Source organism: Eriocheir sinensis, chromosome 29 (genome assembly GCF_024679095.1).
Source record: "Eriocheir sinensis breed Jianghai 21 chromosome 29, ASM2467909v1, whole genome shotgun sequence".
Taxonomy (NCBI): domain Eukaryota; kingdom Metazoa; phylum Arthropoda; class Malacostraca; order Decapoda; family Varunidae; genus Eriocheir; species Eriocheir sinensis.
In genome coordinates, this window is record NC_066537.1 from 1,089,103 (window position 1) to 1,116,605 (window position 27,503).

Sequence of the window (27,503 nt, forward strand, 5' to 3'; positions counted from 1 at the left end):
GTGTGACACCGCCTTTAGGTTGCTCCTGAGTGAGCGTCACGGTTAGACTGTGACGTCATGCTTTCCTATTGGCCAGCAGCTCACTCAGGGGCGACTGCTATTGGTCGAGATTTTCTCATAGCAACATTATCCTAAAAAAAAAAATTCACGCGCCATACACTGCAGTGTTGCCAGATTGGGCTACTTATCGCAAATTGGGCTACTTTTGGGAGCGAAAAAAATGTTTTATATGGCGTGTCAAGTGACTTCCCCAAATGCATATTTTCCCATAGGGTTATAGTCCCGCCGTTCGCGGTTTGGCGCATCGCGCGAAGTCGAGAGCGAAATACCCATGAGGGGGATGACTATATATATATATATATATATATATATATATATATATATATATATATATATATATATATATGTATATATATATATATATATATATATATACACATACATACATACATACAGTACCCTCTCGAGTTTCATGCTCGCTTCATTCCAAAGGTATAGCGCTAAACTAGAGGATCATGAAACTCGAGGTATTGAAAACACTGAAAAAGCGCTGATCTGTTGCGACCCGTGGAGATCTTTTTTTTTTTTTTTTTTTTTAATGTGGGCTATGGCGCCGGTAGACTATCCATCTGGGCCTGATGGTCGGCCCTGAGCCCGTCATGGCGCAGGCAACTGTTTATAGTGGCGCCATTATAATTGGCTCATGCTGCCCCCTGGAGCTCACTTTTTTTCCTCCTTTACTCCCTTGTTATCTCAAAATACGTACCTTGGAAAAAGGAAGAAAACAGGAAGAGAGAACGGGTCGTTTTAAAGCCACAGATGAAGCCTTATGATTGGCTGAGCTCTGAAAACACGCTTGGGATTCGCTAGGAGTCCGATGACGTCATCGCCGGCGCTCACCTGGTCAGCGGCCTCGCTGCCTTGGGGCAGTGTCACACTGGCCGTTTTCCTCTAACCGTTGTGGCTACTGGCAACGCCCGTGCACCCATCCGGGAGCGAGTTGTCGGTTGTCTGTAAGCTGGTGTCACACTGGGCCTTTTTCTTCCCACCAGGTTGGCGGCAGCTTGGGCAACCACCAACTCCAACTTTTCTTGGTGTGCGTCACACACGGCCAAGGTCGGTTGCCTGTATCTACATCCACAACGTAAACAAAGCACTTGCCCTGTATCAACATGGCGTCGTCTGCTAAAGTATGGGCTGACGCGGCTTGTGCTGTCATTACCCAAGTTATGGACTTGTTGCTGCAGTTAGATGGCAGGAAGAAGCTGTTGTGGGTGTGGCATGTCTTTGGTTCCTCCGTGCCAGTTCTCATTGTCACCAGTGTGCGTGGGCGGCCAACCCACCCATCTAGAATCCAACCACATAAACACGTGGATCGAGTAACAACAAAAACACACACACACACACACACACACACACACACACCAGACTCATCATGAACCATGGCAGATGTTTCTCACAAACAAAATCTGCTTCGCCATTTCCTAGAGTGTGTTAGAACTTATTTGGTGAATGGTTCATACAAACCAAACATACCCAATGGCAAGAAGAGAGCAGTGTTAAAGACGACTGCTCTCTTCTTGCCAAACAAGTTTGGTTCATGTGAGCCACTCACCAAATACATTCTAACACACTCAAGAAATGGTGAAGTCGTTTCTGTTTGTCAGAAACATCTGCAATGGTTCTTAATGTGTCTGGTGTGTGCATGTGTGTGTGTGTTTGTAGTTATTCGATCCATGTGTTTATGTGGTTGAGTCTACATAGATGGGTGGGTTGGCCGCGCACGTGCAGTGGTGACAATGAGAACTGGCAAGGAGGAACCACAGGCATGCCACACCCACAACTGTTTCTTCCTTCCATTTAACTGCAGCAACAAGTCCACAACTTGGGTAATGGCAGCACAAGCCGCGACAGCCCTTACTTTAGCAGACGACGCCATGTTGATACAGGGCAAGTGCTTTGTTTACGTTGTGGATGTGGATATGGGCAACCGACCTTGGCTGTGTGTGATGCACACCAGGAAAAGTTGCTGGTTGCCCTAGCTGGCGCCAACACGGTGGGAAGAAAAAAGTCCTGTGTGACACCAGCTTACGGACAACCGTGAACTCGCTCCCGGTTGGGGGTATGAGTGTTGCCCGTAGCTCCAACAGTTGGATGAAAACGGCCATTGTGACACCGCCTTAAGGCAGTGAAGCTGCTGATAGGGTGAGCGTCGGCGATGACATCATCGGACTCCCAGCGAATCGCAAGCGTGTTTTCAGAACTGTCAGCCAATTGTAAGGCAGCCGCCTTCAACTATGACTTTAAAATGACCCGTTCTCTCTCTCTCTCTCTCTCTCTCTCTTGCCATAGCCACAATGTTTGGAGGAAAACATCCAGTGTGATACTACCTTTAAAGGTAGCGTGCGTGACGCCGATGATAAGTAGACGTGACCTGTACATGTCAAAGCAGCGCGAAACTCGGGGTGATAATGCACGAAAGTCGGGATGGTAAGAATTTAGGACTAACCACGAAACTCCTGGATCGTGAAACTCGGATAGCGCGAAACTTGAGAGGGTGCTGTATATATGAGGCCCCGCGGGGAGAAGTGTCCCAAGCGCCAATTTTTAAAATGTCAGAAATCACTTCCAAAGTTTTGGAAACGTAAAACCTGAATAACTTTGTTGTCATTGAAGCTAGGAGCATTTTGAAAACATCGTTTTAAAGTATTTTTCAAGACTAAACCACTGATGTAAGTTACAGTAAGATTAAAACAAAAACAAACAACAAGTACACAAACAAACAAACAAGTACACAAACAAACAACCAGATGAGCTGTTTATGACATCATGAGCAGATTCAGTCACACAAAGTATTACTGGTTTAATTACTAACACAAAAAAGCTATAACAGTGTCAAACAAGCAAACAAACACACTTCATTCTACCTCCCCCCTCCAGGGTGTGTGTGTGTGTGTGTGTGTGTGTGAGAGAGAGAGAGAGAGAGAGAGAGAGAGAGAGAGAGAGATGCATGCTCTCCCTCTTTCTCCCTCCCCCCATCTCCTCTATCTCTCTCCCTCTCCCTTCGTGTGTGTGTGTGTGTGTGTGTGTGTGTGTTTACCTAGTTGTGACATACGGGAAAAGAGCTACGCTCGTGCTGTCCCGTCTCCATATCCTCTCTTATCCAACTTTTCCTTAAAATCATGAATGTTTCTTCCACAAACCACCTCCTCCTCCAGCCCAGTCCACAGCTCAATGCTTCTGTTTGGGAAGCTAAACTTTTTCACATCTCGCCTACAAGTGGTCGCCCTCAACTTCTTTCCATGTCCTCTTGTTTCTCTCTCGCTCCACACACACACAGGTCCTCTGTCCAGATTCTCCACCCCACTCACCACCCTGTACACCGCTATCAGGTCTCCTCTTTCTCTTCTTCTCTCCAGGGTTGTGAGCCCCATGCTATTGAGTCTCCCCTCGTAAGTCCGATCCCTAAGTTCTGGTACCATCTTAGTTGCCACTCTCTGTACTCTTTCCAGCTTTCTTATGTTCTTCTTTTCGTGAGGAGACCAGACCACTGCTGCATACTCCAACCTTGGCCTTATCATTGTAACTATTATTTTCTTCATCATCTCCTCGTCCAAATACACAAATGCCGTCCTTATGTTCCTCAGCAAATTCATAGTTTGTCCCGTTATCCTGTTGATGTGTTTGTCCGGTGACATGTTCTCTGAGACAGTCACTCCCAAATCTTTTTCTTCCATTCCTCTGCATATTATCTCACTTCCCATCTTATAATCATATTCACATCTTCTACCACTCCTACCAAACTCTATTTTTTTACATTTCCCAAGGTTGAACTCCATCTGCCATGTACCACTCCACTCCCATATTTTGTCCAGGTCCCTCTGCAATGCCTCACAGTCCTTCACATCATTGACTTGTCTCAATAGCTTTGCATCATCTGCAAACAAACTCACATAGCTGGTCACTCCGTCCACCATATCATTTATATAAACAGCAAACATTATTGGCGCCAGCACCGAACCTTGTGGGACCCCACTCATCACTGGGCACCAGTTGGAAACCCTGTCCCTGATTATTGTCCTCATTTCCCTGTTAGTTAGGAAGTCCTCCAGCCACGTAATGTGTGTGTGTGTGTGTGTGTGTGTGTGTGTTTACACACACACACACACATACACACACAGAAGGGGAAATGAGAAGGGTGTGGGGAGGGAGTGGCTGAAGGGAGAGTGAGGTCAGGGCTTTGGTCAGGACATGACCTGACTCACTTCTCCCCCTCCCTCCACACACCCTTCCCATTTCCCCTTCTGTGTGTGTGTGCGTGCGTGCGTGCGTGCGAGCGAGTGAGTGAGCGTGTATTTACCTAGTTGTATTTACCTAGTTGTGACATACGGGAAAAGAGCTACGCTCGCGCTGTCCCGTCTCCATATCCTCTCTTATCCAACTTTTCCTTAAAATCATGAATGTTTCTTGCACAAACCACCTCCTCCTCCAGTCCAGTCCACAGCTCAATGCTTCTGTTTGGGAAGCTAAACTTTTACACATCTCGCCTACACGTGGTCGCCCTCAACTTCTTTCCATGTCCTCTTCTTTCTCTCTCGCTCCACACACACACAGGTCCTCTCTGTCCAGATTCTCCACCCCACTCGCCACCCTGTACACCGCTATCAGGTCTCCTCTTTCTCTTCTTCTCTCCAGGGTTGTGAGCCCCATGCTATTGAGTCTCCCCTCGTAAGTCCGATCCCTAAGTTCCGGTACCATCTTAGTTGCCGCTCTCTGTACGCTCTGTGCTCTGTGTGTGTGTGTGTGTGTGTGTGAGTGTGTGTGTTCATATAATCTAATGGAGAAGGAGAAAGGGAGGAAGAGAGTGATAGAGTGAGAAATAAGGCTAAAGATAAGAGGGTGTGAGAAAGGAGGAAACAAGGGAAATGAGTGGAGGAAATGAGACGGGAATAGAAGAGAGAGGTAGGGAGGGTCAGGTAAAGGTGAGGAAAGAAGGGAGAGAAAGGGTGTGAGTGGGAGGGAAAAAGATTAAAAGAGAGAGGTAGGAAGGGTCAGGTAAAGGTGAGGAAAGAGGGGGAGAGAAAGGGTGTGAGTGGGAGGAAAGAGATTAAAAGAGAAAAACTGGAAGGGAGGTGAAAGGAAAAGAAGAAAGAAATGAGAAGGAAGGAGAAAAATACAGGGACGGAGAGGGAGAAGAAAGAAAGGAAGTGGGGGAGGAGTGAACCAGGGAAAAGACTAACGGTGCAATAGGCCGCAACGGAAAAATATAAAAAATAGGTGGGTGACGTAGGTGCTTATTTAGGTGTGTTTCGACTTACGTTGATTTATATCGTTTTTATTTTTTAGGTTTGAAAATGCTGATTTTACCGCAAAATCCCACGATATAGCGAAAAATCCGCGATACAATACAATTTAAAAATCCGCGATACAGCGAGACCGCGATAAGTGAACCGCCATATGGCGAGGGATTACTGTACTATATATATTTTTTTTCTTCATTCATCTTTGACGCCTGCTCCTAGGAGCTCCCACCAAGGGATGGCCACAGCAGAAGAGTTTCCATCTCTCTCTATCCAGACACTCCCTCCTTGCCTGCTCAAAGTTTCTCGAGGATCTTCCACCCCTCTCCCTGACATACTCCTGCACCCTGTCTCTCCATTTCACTGGAGGTCGTCCTCTACTACAAGGTACTACAAGGTGTGCAAACTAGTTTTATGGTGTTTAGAATCATTTAAAATTTTTTTTAGGGTAATATGTTTGGTTTGCATATGAACAGGTTATGTCACATCTTGCAGAACCAATCAGTAACTTAGGGCAGGGTGTGACAATGCAGAATGGGTAGACCACAAAGTATCCATCATCATCATCATCATCAGAATAATAATCTTCAGGTATTACTGGTTCAGTGCAGGGCAAAGGCCTTTCAAATGTTCCTTACATATCTCTATCTGATGTAAGTGCACTTCATCCTGCTCCTGCAAACCCCCTACTTTCATCTCCTCGTAATCCTCTGCCTACCCTGACTTTTTTTACAACTCCTGGGTTGCCAATCTGTTACTTTCTTTGTCCTGTCCACCTGTTGTCAGTTCAACCCAAATGACCACCCCAAGTTCGTATCTTAGTCGTAAGTCATTGAAATACACATCCTCAACTATTTCTGTTCCCTAACCCATGACACTTTCTTCCTGTCTCCCAGCATTTTCTTCTCCATTCCTCTTTGAACGCTCTTGAGAATTCTCAAGTCTATATATTTTGAGGATATGCTAGGATAGGCCACATCATTAAAGTACAGTATACAATGTGTAATGGTAGCTTTTAAGTTTTCATATGTTCATAAAATGATAGAAGCCAAAATAAGCAGAGCTATCACTGTCCAGAGTAGGACATAAAGCTTAGCCTTGATGAGTGAGGCTGTATATAATTTTGTTCCTGGCAGTGTAGTCTTGGCCTAAAGAAGCACACTCGCTGAAAAAAATATAAAAATAGCATGAACAAGTAATGGGTAAGATTATTACTCACATGTTTTTCACATTTCTAGCAAACTTTTTGCAGGCAACTTTGGACGTGCCGGCACCCTCTACTGCCACAAAGATCAGAGATGGCCTTGCCTTCACCAGCTGCTCCAGCACGGACAGGTCCAAGGGCAGCATGTCACGTTTAGAGGTAATACTGAGTCTTTGCAGTCTCTGACATTTCTTGAGAGCAGTGAAGAGATTTGCTCCAGGGGCCAGGTACGGCTGGTGCACTCTGGAACGCGTCATTCATGTCACTATATTACAGTATACTCAATGAAATTCAGAATTGGCAACTATGCAAGTTTGAGGAAACATCTGAAAAGTATTTAATGCCTGTTGTTAAGTAATGGGAAGGCAGGTCCTGAATGACAGAGCTGAATCGAAGGGTCAGTCATGTGGAAAAGAACTGAATACTGGGTGGTATATTGATACTGATACTGGTGGATACTGATGGTAGGTGTGGGAGGAGTGTCTCGGAATGAAATGTAGACATGATTTATCAGAGAATTATTTACAGTGCAAGATCATTATATTCTTTACAAATTAGTGAAATCACAAAAGATCAACCCTAGATGGCTGACATATGCTATTTACTCACCCAGTGCCACTGATGTATGTATATGTGAGCGTATAGAAACAGTCATGATTAAAAAAGTTACGATCATGGCAGTTTGAAAATTACATAATGCTTAGAGGACTCCAGCCATGGCTTCCTTGTCATGTGCCCAAACAGCTGACCCACTCATGCTAGTAGGCTTGGCTGACTGCATGCAAACACATCAGAACCTACCCAGCATTCGTGGATGCACCATGTCATGCCATGGACTCAGCCAAAAAGCAATCGATGAGTGTCTGAGGACCCATGAGGATAATGAATTCCTCTCAGCCATCTCTATAGGGAGTAGGCAGTGAGATGGCTGCCGAATCGGGAACAAGCCACTCCCAGTGAGGTATACACATATGGGAGGCGAGGAAGTGCTGCAAGCCCACCAAAAACCCTTCCTGTGTTTTCACTTTTTCCCTTTTGTCTCACCAACACTTGACAGTAGTTCAGAATGACCTCTGAAAACAGTTTATCTTACTTTCCACACCACACTACATACACACTACACACACACACCACTTCCTCAGATTCAATCAATTCATGATGGCAACTACGGGGAAAGTCTCAGAGTCCCCATCTGGGGTGGACCATAAATGCCCCCAGATCAGACTTCCTTCTTGGTACTGACCACGAGTGGTATCTTGATAACTCCCCTAACTTTCTATTCATCATCATCATCTCATCGACGCCTGCTCCTAGAAGCTCCCACCAGGGGATGGCCACAGCAGAAGAGTTTCCAACTTTCTCTATCCAGACACTCCCTCCTTGCCTGCTCAAAGTTTCTCAAAGATCTTTCCCCCCTCTCCCTAACGTACTCTTGCACCCTATCTCTCCATTTCACTGGAGGTCATTCTCTAGCATTCCCTCCCTCTATCTCACTCACATACACCCTTCTGGTCATCTTGCTCTCCTCCATTCGCTCCATGTGGCCAAACCAGTTTAAAGTCTGTCGCTCCACTTCTTCCACCACTCCACACTTCTTCCCTTCACCTCCGTGACACATTCCAAAACGCTCGTACACACTTTCATTACTCATTTCATCCATTCTACTCACACCACAAGCACTCCTCAAATAACTTATTTCCACTGCCTGCACTCTAGACCTCTGACTTTCATTCCAGGCCCACGTTTCACTTGCATATGTGAGGGTTGGTACTATTATTGTATTTCTCAAATCCCTCTTTACCTCCATGCTCACACTTCTGCCATTCATGATTCGTCCCAAAGACCCTAAAACCCTTCTTCCTTGCAATGCCCTTTCTCTTTGTCTCTCCCTCCATACCACCATGCTTACACATAACTGATCCAAGGTACTTAAACTCATTGACCTCCTCCATTTCTTCACCATTCAAAATTATTTTGCATTCTTTTTCACATTCAATTCCCACTCTATATGGGCATACAAAATCCACAACTTCACTTCTACTTCGCTCACAAACCATCACTTTACTTTTGTAGACATTTACTTTCAGCTTTCTCCTTTTACAGACACTATTAAATACACTAACCACATTTTGTAAGTCACTTTCATTTTCTGCAATGAGCACCGTGTCATCAGCAAATAAGATTGAATTCAGCACCCACTTCCTTCCCTCAGCGTACATTTTTACTCCAACTTTGCCCTTCATTTCTCTGATAACACCATCCACATAAACAATGAACAACCATGGTGACATGACACACCCCTGCCTTAAGCCCACTTTTATCTCAAAATGTTCACTTGTTTCTCCAGTAATTTTAACACCTGCAGATGCATCCTCATAGAAAGACTTTATTGCACTAAGCAGTTTTCCTCCCACACCATAAATCTTTAAAACGTCCCACAATGCCAGCCAATCGACTCTGTCATAAGCTTTTTCCAAATCCATGAAGGCAGCGTATAGTTTCTTTCCTTTAGCTATTTTTTCTACTACCATCCTGAAGGAAAATATCTGATCCACACATCCCCTTCCCTTCCTGAAGCCTCCTTGTTCTTCACTGATTTTCTCTTCTGTATTCATCAGCTTCTGCAATATTTGCAATCTTTCCTCTAACTTCCATTCTGTGGAACACTACCTCCTCCTCCTCCTCTAAACCTCACCTTCTCTTCCTCACCAAAACACAGGTCTCTGAGGCTAGTGACAGCAATCTCTACTCTGTTCCCTCCTACTATCTCTATCCTAAATTTCAATCCAAAGCTGGATGTTGCGTCTACGTAGGCAACGACATCACTTGCTCTTGTGCCCACGACCTTGACTCTTCTGAAATTTCCACCATCTGGCTAAGACTTCATTGTCATTCTATTACTAAATACATCTGAGCTGTTTATCTCTCACCTAACTCTACCAACTATGTAAAATTTATTGACAATTTGAACTCCAAAGTGGGGCACATAATGACTCTCCCTTTGCTGAAAAAAATCTCCATCCTAGGAGATTTCAATGTTCACCATCAGGTTTGGTTTTCATCCTCTTTCACTGACCAGTCTGGTGAACAAGCCTACAACTTTGCTCTCCTCAATGACCTAGAGCAGTTGGTTCAGCACCCAACACTAGAAGTATTCCCAACCGCCTTGGAGACACGCACATCATTCTAAACCTCTTCCTAACCTCTAATCCTTCATCTCCCTGCTGCTCCCACACAACCCACCCTGACCACACCTAGTGAATTGCACCCATCTGAGGCCGCTGAGAGCAGCACCCTGCCCATGCTGGGCTCACAAGACAAAGCCCGATCTGCCTCTGTGAGCACCATTCTCCCACCCACCACACTTGTTTCTTAAGACATTGCTACACCTGCCTCTGCAAATACCATTACCCTTACCACCCCAATGAGCACCCACCCCCTACTCACCACACCACACAGCCACCTCAAACTCCCCCCACCACTAATAAACCAGCACCACCACCACATTCACCATCCCCACCACCATGACCGTTGCCCCATCACTCAACACCTATTACTCACTACTACTACTACACCTAATACAACCACTACAAATATAACCCCCCTCACGACACCCTCCCCAACCACATCCACCACTGCTGAATCAAAAGTAACAACAACACGAATACCGACAGGCAAATCAAAGCTCACCATCGTTGATGCGGCCGCGCCTCACGACCTGTGCAGGGAGAGGCAGTCACTCCCACACCCATGCCCATACAAAGTCCAACATTCAACTCCAGCCCCCAACACATTCCACCTAACAGGGCACGAGCTACGACAAGGAGGACAGACAGGATATTGACTTTTCTGTATCCGTGAACCAATTAGCATCAGAACACTCACTAACCACCTACATATCCCGGGTGTTAATCTGAGACTCGCTGCGAGTAGCTAAAGTTGGTTCTGGGCAGGCATAAGCCCTGGGTCTTCGGCTGAAGCATCGCCCTTCAAATGTAAATATTGCCGGGTGATGCCAGACAGCCAGCGTGCCTCATCAAAACCGTTTTACATTCAAACGCTCACTACATAGCCTTATGAAACCATATTATATTGGATATGATGTACTTCTATTCAACAGTTTCACCATTTTAAGGTATTTTTACCCATTAATTTTTAAATGAGATAACTGATCTTTCGAGCTAACTCGCCACTGTTGGCAACTTTACGTTCCCCACTACCTGTGGTGGCTGTAACCCCAGCTGGGTTGAAAACTCGTCACTTAGGAGAGACTTAAGGAGACCGACCAAGGTGAAAAATGCAAAAAAATATCGAAAATAAGAAACTTTATCAATGATCACCCTAAGGGCATAGAGAAAACATTACAGGGGGAATTTTTACCGACCGAGTTTAAATGGGTGTTTAGGTCGCCGTTTAAATCACCCCGCGCGCTCAGTCAAGGTCACGTGAGGCAGAAGATGCCTTTAGAAAAAAATTTGAAAGAAAAACACTGTAGTATTTAGACACGAATAGTTTTCTCTCTGGTGGTGTCTGATACTTTCTCCTGTGCGCGCGGGACAACACTGTCCCGTAGCTTTCACCATAATTCATCAGTGCGTGTCCTTGTCACACAAAGGATAGACGTAGGTGTGTACGCTCTCCCACCACACTGCCTTTTTTTCCTGTTATGACAAAAGTGCTGATGATGCTGGCTTCATCCAGTTCAAATGCCAAGAAGAAAGGCTGCCATTGTCAAGAGGATTGCCTGCTTGAAGAAGGCACGCCATGCTCAAGCAGATAATGAAGAGAGACAGACAGGCGTTCCGCATGGAGCAGCGAGGCCTGACTCGCCACCACCCACCGCTGCTGCCTTACTCACCACCACCTCTCACTCGCTCCCTGCTGCCACGACTGCTGTTCCTGATGCTTCTGCATCAACACCACCATTACCACAGCCTTCTACTTCAGTTTCAGGAGAGAAGAGCCCATCTCACCATACAACATAAAAACAAAAAATATGAAAACGAATACAAGACAAGGAAAGACAGAGCTTCTGACAGATCATCATAACCAAGAAAGAAGATTAAAACAGAGAAGGAAGGAAGCAAATCCTACCAGCCAGATAGTTTCTAACACCAAGTGATGCAAACAAAAACTGGGAACAATGAGGGAGGCGGTGGCTCCCTGACACCCTCGCCTTTGAGTGAGTAATACTTCAACAAGAAGTGGGATCAGGTGCCGTGTTCATGACTCAAGATCACCTAAATAGCAAGACAGCAACATTACAATACCTGGTACTAACAATATTTGGCACAGTGTGGCCATTCATGGACGAGGAACATCAATATGTACTTATGTAACTTTAAAGCCCCGTAACTCAAAACTAACTTTTTACAATACATTGGTGAATAACTCCTACATTTATTATTCGATTTTAATGAATAAGGTACTGGTGGAAAGAGCATTAAAATGGCTTTTTTCTGTTGTCTCAGAATTTTAAAAATTTGCTTTGGAACTTTTATATTTTTGAAAATATAATTAAACAGGAGAAAATGGAAAAAAAATTTTTTCCTCATAAACTAAAGAGAAAATAATAATTCTGCCACAACAGCTTCCTTACCTATGATGTAAACTACTGTCAGACAATTTTGCAAGGAATTATAAAGGAAAACCTAGTCAGTATTCATCAAAATGTTTTTTGATATTTTGGCGTTTTGATAAAAAAAAAAAAGAAATATGGCCCAAAGTTGCTCAAACGTTCACTATAGATTCACTTATGCAAAACAAATCATCAAAAAATCAAATCTGCAATTTGGGTGATAAGGAAAGAAGATAGGATTTTACTCAGTCGGTCTCCTTAAGTCAAACGCCTCATTTCCTTATAAGTATGGGCCCTGACCTCCTCATGCAATGCCTCGAGAGCCATCACCTCCAGTGTCTCCACAAAGATTACTGCATCAGCGGCAAAAAAAGGGCCAAAAGAAGCTTCACAATGACTGGTCCACAGCTCTACCTAGTAACCAGTCCATGCAGGTGTTGAACAATGATGGGGCAAGGATGCAGCTCTACCTCATTCCCATATTCACTGGAAAGATGTTGGACATGCCGTAGAAAAAAGTTTTCACAGCAGCCTCTGGCCAATCAATAGACTAACAATCCTTACAGGAATCCGGCAGCATCGCAGGAGATCCCAGAGTGCATCACGATGTACTGAATCAAATGTCTTCTTGAAATTGACCTAGACTGCAAGCATTCCCTGTCAATTCATGTCGGCACTCCAGCAGTACACAAGGTGCTCGGAGATGCCGACTTACCTCTCATGAATCCAAACTCCTCACGCCTCTGCAGCTTCAGCAGCTGGTTGTCAATTGTGTCAATCCACATGAGCAATAGGTGGGCAAGCACCTTTCCATGCACAGTGAGCAGCATCATACTATGGTAGTTATTGCAGTCCTGAGAGTCCCCTTTCCCTCTCCAGACAGGGATGACCAACCCCTTCTTCCAGTCAGGAGGAATGGTACCAGACTGCCATACAGCAGTCAAGACAGCATGCAATCTGCAGATCTTGGCCTTGCCTCCAACTTTGAGAAACCCCACACTGATGTTACTGATACCAGGGGCCTTTTCACCCCTCAACCTTGCCACAGCCTCCTTGACCCCATCAAGAGAAGGGTGGGCTTTTGTTGATGAGTAGATCAGCATCTGCCATTTGCAAACCAGAAGTTGGGAGCTGCCTACTTAGAAAGTCTGCCATGCACAACTGCTCAAAGTACTCAGCCCAACGAGCCCCCTGCCAATCCATGTCTGACATGAGATAAGCATCTGTGGTTCAGATAGCGCTCACCTGAGAAGGAGGCTTGGAGCGAAGCTTCTTGAGGGCTTGCTAAGTAGGTTGGAAATGAAATGATTTGCACTGACGTCCTCGGCAAGATTCCTGACATACCTCTCACTGTCTCTTTTCAGGAGAGCTCTAATCCTACATGACAGAGCCCTATATTGGTCCCAATTCCCAGCAAGTCTGGCAGCACGACTCTCCTCACTATTCTCCAGCATCTCAGCTGAGGCAAATTCACTCCTAGATCTCAGGTGCTATCCAGTGTACTCCATTGCAGCTTGGAGAGTTTCATGTTTGAAGGTATCACACAGATCTACAGGATTTTCAAAGGTGTTGAGCCCATGCCAGGTCTTTCAGTCTCTTGAGATGGAACACTTTATGGTTACATTTTAATTAAGAAGCTTGAGTGTTGCAACAAGCCTAAGTTCAATTGTAAAGAACTCAGCACTCTTGAAAACCCTGCAGACCTGGAGGATCCTCCAACAAATGCTTACAGGGCCTGAAGGCTTTGCCCTGTGCCCGTCACTAAGGGCAGGCTTGCCATGTGTGGCTATGTCGAGGAAGTCTCTCATGCAGCCAGACCCCTCGGCAAAACCAGATCAGAGTTGAGGCTCACACTATTACCCTGACCTCTACCTACTGATTTGCTTTTGGCATATGAAGGGTTTTGTGGGGAGCAGTTGCAAAGCCCTCCCCAACACACACAGATCAGGGGTTGGGCTGACTGCAACCCGTGCGTGGGCAGGGACACAGGAGCCCTGACAGGACAGGCCACTCACCTCTACAATTTTAGTTGCATTAACACTCTAGGATATTTTTTTTTTCTTTATAAGATACATAAATGGAACCTTTCTCATTAGCCATTTTCCTGGTTTATATTTCTTGGAAATAAAGGGAAAAAAATAAACAAACAGTACATATGAACTTCACATAAACATGACAAAACATGTGGAAGGTCAGTGTATTCTGTTCTATAAATTAGCCATCATTGGATCTAGAGAGTGGCACCAATACCTTAGGTGAGTAAGACGGTCCATGTGCACCACACTGTTGGCCAAGTCCTTTAAGTAGCAGCACTTGCCACTTGGCCCAAGGTTACTCAGCCTCAGGAATACAAGCTGCTGGCAGCCAACAGCAATCTGTTGGAATTCATGACTTTAAAATATGCTAAAAGAAAATTATCATGGAAAATGCAGAATACAAAGACCTTTTTACTGTCATATATATATATATATATATATATATATATATATATATATATATATATATATATATATATATATATATATATATATATAGATAGATATATATATATATATATATATATATATATATAGTCAATTTTGGCTATATGATAATTCTGATAGTGAGGATAATTTGTAACTTACTGAATACAAAAATGTGCGGAGAGAGAGAGAGGATAGAAATCCTCCCAAAAACCAACCCAACTGCAACCATGAGATTTTCCCCCTTGGAAAAAAAATCCAACCTGGCAACTCTGCGCTCGTTTGGCCAGGGGAGACCACGAACCGCGTCATAGATGGTTTTACCCGCGTGATTTGAACATACGGTTCTGAAACCATACCACGTCATAGATGGTTTTACCTGCGTGATTTGAACATACGGTTCTGAAACCATACCACGTCATAGATGGTTTTACCCGCGTGATTTGAACATACGGTTCTGAAACCATACCACGTCATAGATGGTTTTACCTGCGTGATTTGAACATACGGTTCTGAAACCATACCACGTCATAGATGGTTTTACCCGCGTGATTTGAACATACGGTTCTGAAACCATACTGCATCATAGATGGTTTTACCCGCGTGATTTGAACATACGGTTCTGAAACCATACCACGTCATAGATGGTTTTACCCGCGTGATTTGAACATACGGTTCTGAAACCATACCACGTCATAGGAAACCGCGCCTTACGAATCCGCGTCATACGCAACTTGACTGTATGTATATACCGTATTTCGCAGCGTATAACACGCACCGGTGTATAACATGCACCTCAAACTTTAAGGCAACAGTTTTGAAAAAAAAAAAAAAAAAAAAGTTCTTAAAATGCTCAGAAATATGTACGGGTAACCTCTGTGTGTTGGGTGACGGGAATTCCCGCTCGGGCGGAGAGCGTCGGGTGGCGGGAGTTCCCGCCCTCTGCTGTCCCGCCAAGATTTGTACTCCCGTGACGTAATTATTGTGTCCAGTGGTTGATGGCAATCTCTGTCCTACGTTTCACACCACTTCCCAGAGCTTACAGACCACTATGATGGAGAGACATGCTGAGAATGATTTCCCCTTGTCCGGATGCATGGAGGAAGGGAGCGCGCCAGTGGGCCCCTGTTCCTCTACCCCTAATCTCATGGAGCGCGCTAAGCCACCGTATAAGGGAATATTTAATAACAGTGGTATCATAAGAGCGCTGTTGATGAGATGCTTTCTCCTTTGGAAAGTGGTGATTCAGGGTCTGAGGAGTTAGAAGATGAATTAGAACAGATTGGGGCACAGTCTGTTTTTGTGGCGGATGTTCACAACACGCTGCCTCGCACCGCCACAACACAGTCTTTTCCTGCCTTTCCAATCACATCTAGTGTCAATGAAAGTGACAAAGGGCATGTTGATGATCCTGGGAAGGTAAATGACTCAAGAAGTGAGACAGAGGCTGAGAGAAGTGTGGCTCCAAAACGTCTTTGCCACTGGCCCTGCCGCCATCAAACACCCTCCCCCACACCTTCATCTTCCACACCCTCATCACCCACACCTTCATCTTCCACACCCTCATCACCCACACCTTCATCCTCCACACCCTCATCACCCACACCTTCATCACCCACACCTCCATCGTCTGCATTCACTGCATCACACCCTTCACCACCTCGACGTAAGAGGGCACGAGGACGTGTCCTTGGGGGTCGGCGTGGTATCAGGGGTGGCCGACGTGGTGTTGGTGCCCGTCATGGCATTCATGACGCTCATGGTATGCAACCACGGCAGGTCAGTCATGATAAGGAGTTACTTTTATGTAAGCTACAAACATGCGTAACATTTAGCCTAGTCAGTGTATATATTTTATAATCATATTGTGTTTATGAAAGTTTTTTGTGCATATAATGGCAAAAAACACTTTCAGTTTCGTAACGGGTAATTCTTATGAGCATAAAACATGCGTAATATGTAGCCTAATATGAATAATCGCGTTGGTAGAAGAGGATGCATGCTGTGTGGTGGCGCAGGGCGAGGTAGGAGACCCAGGTCCAGGTCAACAGCACCCACACGAACAAGTGCGCTCGGCTTGGCCAAAAATAGCACCAATTCCCAACATCATGTCTCTGCCGTGCTGCAACCTTGACACTTCCAATATATTTCATCGTGGAGAGGAAGGATTGGCGGTGAGAAAACAGTATAAATTATTATGTTTTCGTTTGAAATTGACACATAGGGCACTGATGAAAAACACCTATTTTTCCAAAATTTATCAACACCAGCGGCGCGCTGCGAGGACGACAATAGTCCTCTAGCCCGACGTCTATGGGTTAAAGAACACTGACGATGTACAGTTTCCCGAAATCTATATATTTTTGGTGTAACCTGTAATGCTTGAATTGACAAGTGTCCTTGAGTAAAGCAATGAAAATGGCGGCCGGGCTGGTGTTGTGAGAAATACATCCCCGTAAACATATTATTCTCACCATCACTCGTAGGTTATGACAGACAACTAGGCAAGACACAATTCACGCAGTTTTGGTGACACGCGGCATGCAGCTGTTTGTTGTATGGGTGTGGTTGTGTGGTTTGCAAACAATGCAAATGGCGGCTGGGCTGGTGTTCCGCGAAATAACTCCTCGTACAAGACTCATGACGTACAGTTTCTGATATCATATTTACCCCATTATTCTCACTAATATTAATAATTGATAATGAACACATGGATATTTTTTTTCCAATACGATTTTTTTTGTAGCTTGTACTGCTCGAATTGGCAACAGTGCGCATTAGTAATCAAAACAATACAAATAGCGGCCAGGTCGTGTCGCAGCCCAACGAAGCGGAATAAAAACAAGGCATGGGCGATCCTCCACCGAATTATTTTTTTTATAGCATAGTTATTTGATCGCCATGTGTTCTATGGTAACATATTATAAGACAGCCATGGACTACAAAGGATCATAAACAATAATAAAGGTAAGTTTGCAGTTGTTATTGGATAAGACAAAAAAGACCCTTAAAAATACCCCAGAGAAGAAAAAAATCAAAAAAAATTTGTACATCCGGCGTATAACGCGCAGGGCTAAACTTTCAGGCATTTTTTATGTCAAAAAGGTGCACGTTATATGCCGCAAAATACAGTATATATATATATATATATATATATATATATATATATATATATATATATATATATATATATATATATATATATATATCTATATATATATATATATATATATATATGTATATATATATATATATATATACCTATATATATATATATATATATATATATATATATATATATATATATATATATATATATATATATACAGTCGTTCCTCAAATAGTACAGTTTCCAATAGTATGGTTTCGGTTTTATACGGATTGTCATGGAAGATTTTTTTAGGATTTTTAAATTTCCCGCTCGTCTCACAAAGTAGCCATGACGTGAGTGGCAACACTGTTCTACTGTACTGCCCCCATGCACATTCCCTCAGTCCATGTGTGTGCACAACATCAGGAACACTGTTCTGTCAGATTGAAACCTATGTGCTTTCCCTCAGTCCGTGTGTGTGCACAACTTCATCTACGCTTCTCCATTACCACATAACATGAACATGGGACAATCCAAAACACCTGATGAAAGCACACCAAAGCATTTCAGAAAGGTGTTCACCTTGCAGAAGAATTCAGATTTAGCAGAAGTTACGTTTTGGTATGAGTTACGTTGCGGTAGGGAGAGCATACCACGTGAATGAGAGCAGTGTTTGTTGCATCTATCATAGTGTAAAATAAATTCTTGCCGCAGTAACTTCCAGTGCTCCAAAAGTGCTGCAAGAGTGGAGATAAAGGCTGTCCTTTTCTGTTTGGGACCTCCTACGGAATCCCAGACCCGCCTGGCTCAGCTTTTACTCGCCGGCCAAAGTTGCCAGTTATGCATTTTCTCCTGTAGTGTTACCACGCTGGGCAAGTGAGCCATCCTGGCAGTGCCAGGATACGAAGATACGAAACGGTAATTGTGGAGATTGACTCCACGCCTCGAAAATATGACATTACATCTCCATGTTATATAGTTAAGGGACTCATATTTAAACTACTCCAACTGAACTTTGAAAAACCTGACCCCCCAGTGTGGTAACACTGCATTGTGACTGCAGCAGAAAATGCATAACTGGCAGCTTGGACCCGTGGGTAACAGCTGAGCCAGGCGGGACCCGGATTCAGTAGGAGTGCCCAGGAGTGTTTCTAGGGGGCACTAATTTTATAAACATTTCCGAATAGCACGGGGGTCCTGGGTCCCTAACCCCCGTACTATTTGAGGGACGACTGTGCATGTTTTATATATATATATATATATATATATATATATATATATATATATATATATATATATATATATATATATATATATATACTGTCCTCTCGAGTTTCGCGCTCGCTTCATTCCGAAGGTATAGCGCTAAACTCGAGGTATTGAAAACACTGAAAAAGCGCTCATTTTATTTATTTTTTTTTTTTTTATTTATTTTTTTTTACATGTGGGCTATGGCACCGGTAGACTATTCATCTGGGCCTGATGGTCAGCCCCGAGCCCGTCATGGCGCAGGCAACTGTTTATAGTGGCGCCACTGTAATTGGCTCATGCTGCCCCCCGGAGCTCACTTCTTTTCCTCCTTTACTCCCTTGTTATCTCAAAATATGTACCTTGGAAAAAGGAAGAAAACAGGAAGAGAGAACGGGTCGTTTTGAAGTCACTGAAGCGGACATGGAACAGTCACCCCTTAGGGCTGGTTTACACAGACACGCAGACATGCATGGACTGCCAGCAGGACATGGAAACTTCGTTGGTATAATTTTCCTTTATTCCTATGATGTGGCTTTGGACAAAGAGTCCTCCATTTTGTGTGCCATACATGCCCCAGTCGTGCCGTGAAACTATGGGAAAAGTGATGACATAATCAATTTACACATCCCATGGCTTTCTGGCTCCTTGCACTGAAGCCTAAGTCATATATTGTTGCATTCATGGCTTAAACTATTCTAAACACTCTTATACACAGTATGTGAACATTACATAGCTTAACATTGTGTTATAACATAGAAATATTAGCAAAATATACTGACCTCCAGTGCCACGGATTGAATCACCGCTCCATATCGCTGAGTCTACAATTCATATCCACTTATAAGCGACAGACTCGCTGCCCGCGTAACCCAAACAAACGAACATCGGCAGCTGCGTGTAAGCGTTCTTAACGGCACCTATGTTACCTTCTAATAGCACCATACAAGTTTATCCTTTTAGCACCATATAAGTTCCTTACACATTAACATTTTACGTAATAACAATGAGGTATAATGAGGTATATTGATACCACAGTTACATGGCTCCCCTAAATTGTAGGACAATTTAACTTATAACTACTTAATACATTGATCATAACATGAGTATTACAGATACATGAAATACTGCTAACATCATCTTTGCACTTCCTAAGTACAAACAGATCATTTAGGCTCCTCGGTGGGGTCGCCCTGGTCTTCCTGAGTAGTACATTCTAACAAGAGAACAAGACTATGAACAGGCCTTTCAACAATGTTCATTGCCTTTATTCTTTTCCCTGAATTGTCAAGACATGAGTCTGACATCATCACTTTCACCTTTCTCACAAGACCATCATCACTTGGAAGACACTCAGTTATTCTGCCTAGCTTCCATTGGTTTCTAGCTAGGTTGGAATCCTTAACAATAACAATATCATCCACCTTGAGGTTTCTTTGAGGTTTCTGCCATTTATTTCTAAGCTGAAGAGACTGCAAAACTTCCCTTTTCCACCTTGACCAGAACTCATTTGCAAGGAACTGTACCCTACGCCAACGTTTCCTTGAGTACAAGTCAATTCTTTCATATTTACCTGGAGGAGGCATCACAATCTTTGACTTCATAGTTAACAGAGTGTTGGGTGTCAGTGGTTCTAAGCTAGTAGGAGAGGTAAGGTTATCCACAGTTAGAGGTCTACCATTTACAACTGTCTCTGCTTCTATCATGAATGTTCTAAGTGTCTCATCATCTAACTGAGGTCCATGTTGATCAAGTAGCACTGACAATATGCTTCTCACTGTTCTTATTTGTCTCTCCCACACCCCACCCATATGGCTAGCATGTGGTACATTCATCTTGAAATGAACCCAATCACAACTGTCCTTCAGTAGTTCGGTTCTGAGCTTCTCCTCATCCATTTCTCTCAAAGAGTTGGCTAACTCGTTTTTTGCACCCACAAAGTTTGTTCCTTGGTCTGATCTTAACTGCCTTACTGGCCCTCTTCTTCCTATAAAGCGGCGGTAGGCACTGAGAAAGGAAGTAGTGTCCAGACTGTTTGCTGTCTCTAGATGGACTGCACGTGATACCATGCATGTGAAAAGAACCCCATATCTCTTTAGCTCTTTACGTCCCTCTTTGATGTAGAAAGGACCAAAAAAGTCAACTGCAGCATAAGTAAAGGGAGGGGAAGGCTCTAGCCTATCTTGTGGCAAGTCTGCCATCTTTTGACCTTGTGTGTCACTTCTAACTCTTCTGCAGACTACACATTTTGAGACATATCTAGCCACCAGAGATGAGCCCCCCAAAATCCAGTACCCAGATGCTCTAATTTCATTTAGTGTTATGCCCCTACCCTGATGATGTACCCTTTTGTGGTAGTAGCAAATCAGTAGATCAGTAACATGAGAATCCTTAGGCAGGATTGCTGGATGTCTTGCTACTTGGTGAGTAGACATCCTTATTCTTCCCCCAACTCTTACTATTCCATCTTCATCTATGAAGGGATCAAGTTTGTACAACTTGCTTGTTTTCTTTACTGTTGTTTCTCTTCTATTTGTCTGTGGGGAAGACTCATGGTTTCCTGCACCCTTCAGCATCTTTATTTCCTCATGGAAGGCATGAGCCTGGGCCTGCCTTATTATCTCAGTTTCAGCTTCTTTCAGTTCCTGTACTGTCAGTGGAATGTATTCTTGGCTTCTTCCTTTATGTGTCCCATCTGCATTCTTCTTGTACATCCTTTGAAGTCTAAGGCACACTGCAATGGCTCTCTTCATACGGAACCACTCAGAGAAACAGTTCAGCCTCTCTAGTACATTAAACGGCTCATGTGTCTGTGTAGCACATGATGCAACTCTTTTTACTTCAGGATCATCATCTTCCAATTCATGATGCTCTGATGGGTTATCATTCATCTCAAAGTGTTGCCACAAGAAGCGTGGTCCATTCCACCACTTGTCGTTGTTAATTAACTCTTCTACAGACTGCCCTCTTGAGGCATAGTCTGCTGGGTTGTGCTCTGTTTCCACATACTTCCACTGACTTGGTGAAGTTTGATCTCTTATCTGCTGGACTCTGTTGGCTACATATACATGAAATCGTTTAGAATCATTGTTGATGTATCCCAGCACTACCATACTGTCTGTCCAAAACACTTCCTGAATATCTTCATAGTCTAACTCCTTCTTTAAGACTGCACTGATTCTCACCGACACTACTGCTGCTGTGAGTTCCAATCTCGGCACAGTGATGGCTCGGAGGGGTGTCACTCTTGATTTTGCCATTACAAGTGCACAGTGTATTTGATCAGCAGTGTTGATCAGTCTTATGTAAGAGCACTGACCATATCCCTTTTGACTGGCATCAGAAAAATGATGCAGTTCAACTTTCTTAATTTCACCAAATCCTTCAGGCTTGTAACATCGTGGTATTTTTAAGTGCTCTAATTTGTGTAGGTCATCTCTCCATTGCTGCCACTGTGGCCTCACATACTGTGGTATCTCCTCATCCCAACTTACTCCTTCACGGCATAACTCCTGGAGTATCCCTTTGCCAATGAGGATGAGAGGAGACACAAGGCCTAACGGATCATATATTGAACTCACAGTAGACAATATGCCCCTTTTTGTGAGTGGCTTTTCTTTGACCTGTATTCTGAACTGGAAAGTATCAGATTCTACACACCACTCCACTCCAAGTGTTCTTTCTACAGGTAGCATGTCTTTACTTAAGTCCAGGCTCTTGACAGTGTTATTCATTTCTTCAGGAGCTATTGCTGCTAACACTTCCTTACTGTTTGACAGAAACTTATGGAGATTAAAACCTCCCATTTTACACAATGCCTTGCTTTTCATTAGCAGATCAATGGCATCCTGTGCTGTTGGTACTGATTTAAGTCCATCATCAACATAAAAATCTTTCCTGATGAAGTTTGCTGCTTCATATCCATACTGAGCCTCATAGTCATTTGCAGCTTGCTTAAGTGCAAAATTAGCAACACTTGGAGATGATGTTGCTCCAAACAAATGGGCCGTCATTCTGTATTCAAGCATATTCTCACCTGGATTTCCATTATTCCACCACAGAAAGCGCAGCAAATCTCTTTGTTCAGGGTTCACCTTGACTTGGTGATACATTGCTTCTATGTCACATACAAAGGCTGTCACTTCCTGACGAAATCTACATAGAACCCCAACCAGATTGTTTGTTAGGTCTGGGCCCTGTAACAGGTGACCATTTAAAGAATGACCTCTGTAGTTAGCACTACAATCATATACCACTCTTATCTTTCCTGGTTTCTTTGGGTGGTAAACCCCATGGTGAGGTATATACCACACCTGACCATCTGCTCGTTGCAAGTCCCTGGCTGGCACAGTTTCTGCATAGCCTTTGTCAATTAATTCTTTCATGAATTCCTTGTAATCTTGGTGGTACTTTCTATCTCTCATAAGTTTTGCCTTTAACTTCATGAGCCTATGCAAGGCCATGTCCTTGTTGTTTGGAAGCTTGATGTCATTATTCTTAAGTGGAAGAGGCAGCTCATAGTGTCCTTCTCTCTGCTGACTCACTCCCTCTCTCATCCTTTTCAGGAATCCTTTGTCATCATAGGAAAAGGGAGTGTTGTCAGTTCCTTTATCATTAAAATCAAGCTCAAACATGTTCCTGACTTGTGCTGGATTTATTAACTCCTTTGTCTGTGTAGGAACAACAAGGAAACTAACTTTTCTTTCTTCACTGATGACAACTTCTTGGGCTATAGTTCTATATGCTCTCACTACATCATCTGAAACTTTCTTAGTTTCTTTAATTGCTTGGCCAACAACGCCCCATCCTAAGTGTGTTTTTAGTCCATAAGGATCATCTTCTTCTCCCACAATAATCTCTTTGGGCTTAATGGCTCTGATACAGTTAGCTCCAATAAGAAGTGCCACATCTACATTTGAATCATAAGGCATCAGTTTGTTAGAGATTCTTGCTAAGTGTGGCCAGGTTTGGGCTGTTTCAGGGCATGGTATCTGAGCCTCCTTTGCAGGAATATCTTCCTTGGAATATGCAGGTGGAAGATCTATTTGCATGTGCTCACTGAATCCTCGTACAACAAGTCCACTGATTTTTGTGCAGGGGACTACCTGTTCTCCCGTTATTGTGGAGAGCTTGAGGTGTACTGGTGAGCCACTAACTCCCATTCTTTCCAAGGTGCTTTCTTTGATGAAACAGGCATCAGACTGACAATCCAATAATGCATACACCAACTTTTTATTGTGTTCATTGTCTCTGTGGTGTAACCACACTGGCACAATCATGGTGTGCATATCTCCAGTCATAGACTGACTGGTGTTAATCTTGTTTGAAACTGCTGAGCTTTCATTTGCCTTTGGCTGAGTTGCTTTATCTGACTCTCCTGCCCTGACAGTTGGAGCACTATTTTGTGCAAGAGCATTATTGTGAAGAGATGTTGGGTGGTATCGTTGACATATACTACAACATTTCTTATGACGGCAATCTATCTTTCTGTGACCACGCTTCAAACATCCTCTACACAAGTACTGCTTCTGCACAAAGTCAAACTTTGCATTGTTATCAAGCAAGTTAAACCTTTTACACACATCTATTTCATGCTCTTCATTGCAATAAAGGCAGCTCAGTCTCCTTGGCCCTGTTTTTCTTACTTCATGCCTTTTATCATATCTAGCCTTGTTGTCCGTTGTTGTGTGTGACGAGTTTACCTCTGATGCCTCTGTCTTGAAACTTCTGTTTCCAGATTTATCAGTACTTGAACTACTATTTCTTCCTTTGGCTACAACTGCAGTGCTCCTTTGATTCTTATCTATGACTGCACTGTACGATGATATTGGGTTGCACGCCTTTGTAGCCTCTCTACGTATGAACTTACAGAACCTTTTAAAGGGAGGATATTGTTCAGAACTTATGTCTGTTAGACCTTCATCGTCACTATCATCATCACCTCTAGAAGCATACTTGTACACTACTGTGTTCCATTTCTCAACTAGTGAGACAGGTAACTTTTTCAATAATTTGACATTCTCCTGTGAGTCATCTAACACCACTAGATGAGGTATGCTTTCCATTGCTGTCTTGCAGCTGTCCAGGAAATCTGCAAATTTCCTTAGTGCTGGGCCATCATTCTGCTGAATTTTTGGCCACTCATATAACTTCTTTCTGTAGGCATTAGACACAAGAAACTGATTTCCAAACCTACCCTTTAGGGTTTTCTTAGCCTTTATGTAAGCTTCTTCAGTATTTAGCTGAAGCAATCCACTGATTGCTTCCTTGGCTTCACCATCGGTGTACCTTCCTAGGTAAAAGAGCCTTTCGGTAAAATCAGTAGTTCTGGACTCAATGAAAATTTCAAAACTTTTTAACCATGTTGTGAAAACTAACATGTCTCCCTTGAACACTTCTGGTTCTGGACGTGGAAGGTTATCTCTGGTTTGCCTCATTGACATAATATCTGCTATCCTCTGCATTGCATCTAACTGACTGACTGAACCTGGGGAAGGCTGGGTAGTATGCCTAACATTATTATCAGTGCCATTTGACCGACAACCAGAATTGTTGTTCACATGTGTGTCAGGTTCCTGCAAGTCAACTTTTGGTGAGAAAACCTTGGCATTAGGGTTAAGTTCCTTGTTAGGTAACATATCAACAATCCTATCAACTGATTTATACAATTCTTCTTTTACCTCATTTAAGTCAAAGGGTTGGCTAAGTTCTTCCCTTTTAACTGGCTGGGCTTTCACTTCAGCAAGAGTTTGAGGCTGATTGTTTAGGTACTGTTGAAGCATCTGCTCCTTTCCCTTCAATTCATTGTCAAGTTGACTTGGGTCCAACTGACTCATTCCATTACTATATACAGCCTCAGGGTCTGCCTTAGCTCCAGCCTGTTCTTGTTTACCCTTTGAAACATTGGAAACATTAGAATTATCAGATATTGCTGAATCATTTTCATGCTGCAGAGATTTAATTTTCTCTACAACTTCATGGATTACATTAAAGTTAAACTTCTCACAGTCATCCAACTCCTGAGTAATTTGTTCATTACTTTCAGGATCAGCTCCAATTAATTCCTCGCAAGCACTGTAAAACTCTTCAAACTTTGTATCCATAACTTTTATACATTCCTGTAATTCATTAGTACAACTTGACCCCTGTACTTTGGCATAGATACTGTTTGCTGCCCTCTTCCAAGCACGCTTATTTGTTGAACACCTACTCTTGTACACCTGAATTGTATACTCTTTACCCTTCTCTGTTTGTGTTCTCTGTCTTTCACTGCGTGCTGCCTCGTCCACCTGCTCATCCAGGCCCTTACCTGGGTCACCCTTAATAACTGTGGCATCCTCATTAGAACTCATTGTAAGAAGATTTATACTTGTTATCACCTAAGTGAATCTTTATGTAACACTGAGTTTACTTCTTACTTCTTGAATGCCGGTGACCTAGAGAACTTGGAAACCCCTCACTTGCAGGTGATGAGTGGATGTAGACAGGTTGTAAGTGCTTGCTAGGAGTGTTGCCTCACCTGTCCATGGAGATGGAAACATTGAAGTGACCAGTGTGAAGTTACATACATGGCAGGCCACTGCAGGGTTGCTGAAGTTTACTGCAGATCGTTGGTGGTTACTGCAGGTCACTGCAGAGCCGTGCTTCCTTATGACTGCAGCTTGATTGTAGCTGCAGTATCTTGGAGTTTCACTGAAGCGGACATGGAACAGTCACCCCTTAGGGCTGGTTTACACAGACACGCAGACATGCATGGACTGCCAGCAGGACATGGAAACTTCGTTGGTATAATTTTCCTTTATTCCTATGATGTGGCTTTGGACAAAGAGTCCTCCATTTTGTGTGCCATACATGCCCCAGTCGTGCCGTGAAACTATGGGAAAAGTGATGACATAATCAATTTACACATCCCATGGCTTTCTGGCTCCTTGCACTGAAGCCTAAGTCATATATTGTTGCATTCATGGCTTAAACTATTCTAAACACTCTTATACACAGTATGTGAACATTACATAGCTTAACATTGTGTTATAACATAGAAATATTAGCAAAATATACTGACCTCCAGTGCCACGGATTGAATCACCGCTCCATATCGCTGAGTCTACAATTCATATCCACTTATAAGCGACAGACTCGCTGCCCGCGTAACCCAAACAAACGAACATCGGCAGCTGCGTGTAAGCGTTCTTAACGGCACCTATGTTACCTTCTAATAGCACCATACAAGTTTATCCTTTTAGCACCATATAAGTTCCTTACACATTAACATTTTACGTAATAACAATGAGGTATAATGAGGTATATTGATACCACAGTTACAGTCACAGATGAAGCCTTACGATTGGCTGAGCTCTGAAAACACGCTTGTGATTCGCTGGGAGTCCAATGACATCATCGCCGGCGCTCACCCGGTCAGCGGCCTCGCTGCCTTGGGGCAGTGTCACATCCGGGAGCGAGTTGTCGGTTGTCCGTAACCTGGTGTCACACCGGGCCTTTTTCTTCCCACCGCGTTGGCAGCAGCTTAGGTAACCGGCAAATCCAACTTTTCCGGGTGTGCGTCACACATGGCCAAGGTCGGTTGCCAATATCCACATCCACAACATAAACAAAGCACATG

At 43.5% G+C, this 27,503-nt stretch overlaps 2 protein-coding genes across 3 annotated transcripts in view; both read right to left on the reverse strand.

Annotated features, from left to right (window-relative positions):
- Window positions 1–14,456, reverse strand: part of LOC127004763 (uncharacterized) — a 31,283-nt gene extending 16,827 nt beyond the window's left edge. The window contains exons 1-2 of the mRNA XM_050872871.1: window positions 14,333–14,456; window positions 6,520–6,747 (exon numbers count right to left, since the gene is read on the reverse strand). Coding sequence (XP_050728828.1) covers window positions 6,520–6,747; window positions 14,333–14,355 — 251 coding nt within the window. The 5' untranslated portion in view covers window positions 14,356–14,456. The remainder of the gene's footprint in view (window positions 1–6,519; window positions 6,748–14,332) is intronic.
- Window positions 14,457–19,290: 4,834 nt separating this feature from the next.
- Window positions 19,291–27,201, reverse strand: LOC127004764 (uncharacterized). Of its 2 annotated transcripts, none has more exons than XR_007757981.1 (2): window positions 19,666–27,201; window positions 19,291–19,476 (listed from the first exon to the last, which is right to left on the reverse strand). XR_007757981.1 is itself a non-coding variant. In XM_050872872.1 (2 exons), the coding sequence occupies exon 2, from the start codon at window positions 26,233–26,235 to the stop codon at window positions 20,050–20,052; it is 6,186 nt and encodes a 2,061-aa protein (XP_050728829.1). In that variant the 5' UTR covers window positions 26,236–26,756; window positions 26,946–27,201; the 3' UTR covers window positions 19,291–20,049. The 2 variants fall into 2 exon arrangements, 1 of the variants encoding a protein (XP_050728829.1); XM_050872872.1 differs by having other exon boundaries at window positions 19,291–26,756; window positions 26,946–27,201.
- Between the last annotated feature and the right edge of the window lie 302 nt (window positions 27,202–27,503).